This window comes from Cystoisospora suis, assembly GCF_002600585.1.
Source record: "Cystoisospora suis strain Wien I chromosome Unknown contig_2425, whole genome shotgun sequence".
In the NCBI taxonomy this organism is placed as follows: Eukaryota; Apicomplexa; class Conoidasida; order Eucoccidiorida; family Sarcocystidae; genus Cystoisospora; species Cystoisospora suis.
In genome coordinates, this window is record NW_027155224.1 from 765 (window position 1) to 2,888 (window position 2,124).

The window sequence follows — 2,124 nt, forward strand, 5'->3', positions numbered from 1 at the left end:
CCTGTTAACCACACTTCCTGACCTAGATTACCAATAATAGCCTACGTAATATTGCTCGGGGCAGAGCCAAAGCTCTGACACTACTACAGGCGCTTGATTCCGAACTTTAACAAGCTGGCCCATCCCCTACACGGACTACTCAGGGACAACAGCGACATGACTTGGCGTTCGGAGCACTCGCGGGCAGTAGCTCGCCTTAAGGAGGCGCTTATTGATGCGGCGGCACTACGGATCTTTGACCCAGATAAGTCAATCGTGGTGAAAACTGATGCGTCCAAGTATGCCATCGGGGCGGTAATGGAACAGGAAGGGGTACCAGTAGCATTTGAATCACGGAGGATGGGGGAGAGAGAGAAATATATGCCAGCCTACGAGAGTGAACTACTTGCGATAGTACATGCCTTGACTAAGTGGAAGTCCATGATAGGCACTAGGACGGTGACTATAGAAACAGACCATGCCACGCTGAGCAGAATGTTACAGCAAAAGCAAGTTACTACTCGTTTAGGGTACTGGTTGGATAAGCTAGCTGACTTTAATATCAAGGTCGTGTACAAGCCAGGACGCCAGAACATAGTAGCAGATGCTATAAGCCGTCGCCAGGATTTTATCGGGATGACTCAAGAGGATGTGAGAAGCAATGGTCGTAGCTCCATTCAGGATTTGAAACAGTGGCAACGGTTGTATCAAAGTTGTGGCGATTTTGCACGTCCGTACGAGCTAACGAGAGGGAAGGTCAGTGAAATTGGAGAAGTACCACATGTTTTGTTCAAGCATCGGGAATATTCGTGGGAGAACGGGTTCTTGTGGGTCCGTGTAAAGGCTGGATGGAGGGTCTGTGTACCACGGGGGGAGTTCCGACGCGTGCTCCTCGAACAATTCCATGATCATGTGTTAGCTGGTCACCCCGGCATTGATCGAACACGTCTGGTCATACGGAACGTGTTCTGCTGGCCCAATATGGACGAGGATGTGGCAGTGTCCGTGCAGGGGTGCGTTGCCTGTGCCAGAGGGAAGAGTGTACACTCACGTATGGGTGGGTTGTTACAACCTTTGCCTATTCCGCGTATACCTTAGAAAGATATCGCTTTAGATTTGATTGTGGGGCTCCCAGAGACTGAAGCGAAACATGACGCGATTGTGACCATGGTGTGTAGGCTGACGAAGATGGCTCACTTCGTGCCGTCTACGCAGTCAGCGACGGCGGACGATTTAGCCCGCATATTGATCAGGGATGTGATACGACTGCATGGTGTACCCCGAACTAGTCAGTGATCGAGACCCGCGATTTACGAGTGAGATTTGGGCCAACCTGTGTAAACAACTTAATATACAAAGGTGTATGTCTACTGCGTACCATCCGCAGACTGACGGTCAGTCAGAGCGGACAAATCAAACTATAGAACAGATGCTTCGGTGCACGTTATTAGGAAACGAACATAAGTGGGATCTAGTCCTCCCGTTGCTAGAATTTGCGTATAATTCCATGCATCATTCAAGTGTTCGCTCCAGTCCGTTTGAACTGTTATACGGTTTCTTGCCCGCTAAGCCGGTGTGTCAACAGCTCAACATCCCGACGGCCTCCGCCTTAAGAATCCTCCCCTTGCAAGCTCAGATTAAGTTACAACAAGCGAAGAAAGAACTAGAGAAGGCCCAGGAGTATAAGAAAAAGTACGCCGACCGACACAGGAGACCTGTGAACTACCAATCAGGCCAGAAGGTCTGGCTGAAGGCAACTAACCTCCCGCTCGACCAGTACTCGAAAGCACTGCGACCTAAATTCGTGGTACCGTTTGTCATACAACAGATGGTAGGAGTCAACGCGGCCAGGCTTCATCTACCCCCCTCCTGGCTAATCCATCCTATTTCCACGTCCCCCTCTTGAAACCAGTCGTAGAGTGCCCGAACCATCTGCGCCGTCCAGAAGATGGTTCGGGCACTCTACGACCAGAAAGGGTGCAGCAGCCATATAGGGAAGATGAGTTCCTCATCGGAGGAATCATCGACCACCGAGAGCGCCAGGATGACCAACAGAAGTACAGGGAATTCTTGGTCCAAGAGCTGGACGGTGCTACATCGTGGGTAGGCGAGGATGACCTGAAGAATGCCCGAGAGACCATCAGA

The 2,124-nt window shown here is 50.8% G+C and overlaps 2 protein-coding genes across 2 annotated transcripts; both read right to left on the reverse strand.

Annotated features, from left to right (window-relative positions):
• Positions 1-797: 797 nt before the first annotated feature.
• On the reverse strand, positions 798-1,295 carry CSUI_005067 (uncharacterized protein; the record flags this gene model as incomplete). Its single annotated transcript, XM_068065247.1, has 1 exon — positions 798-1,295. A coding segment is annotated over exon 1 (93 nt), but the record flags the coding sequence as incomplete, so codon positions are not given.
• A 108-nt stretch (positions 1,296-1,403) lies between these two features.
• CSUI_005068 (uncharacterized protein) lies at positions 1,404-2,093 on the reverse strand (the record flags this gene model as incomplete). Its single annotated transcript, XM_068065248.1, has 1 exon — positions 1,404-2,093. A coding segment is annotated over one exon (231 nt), but the record flags the coding sequence as incomplete, so codon positions are not given.
• Positions 2,094-2,124: the final 31 nt, after the last annotated feature.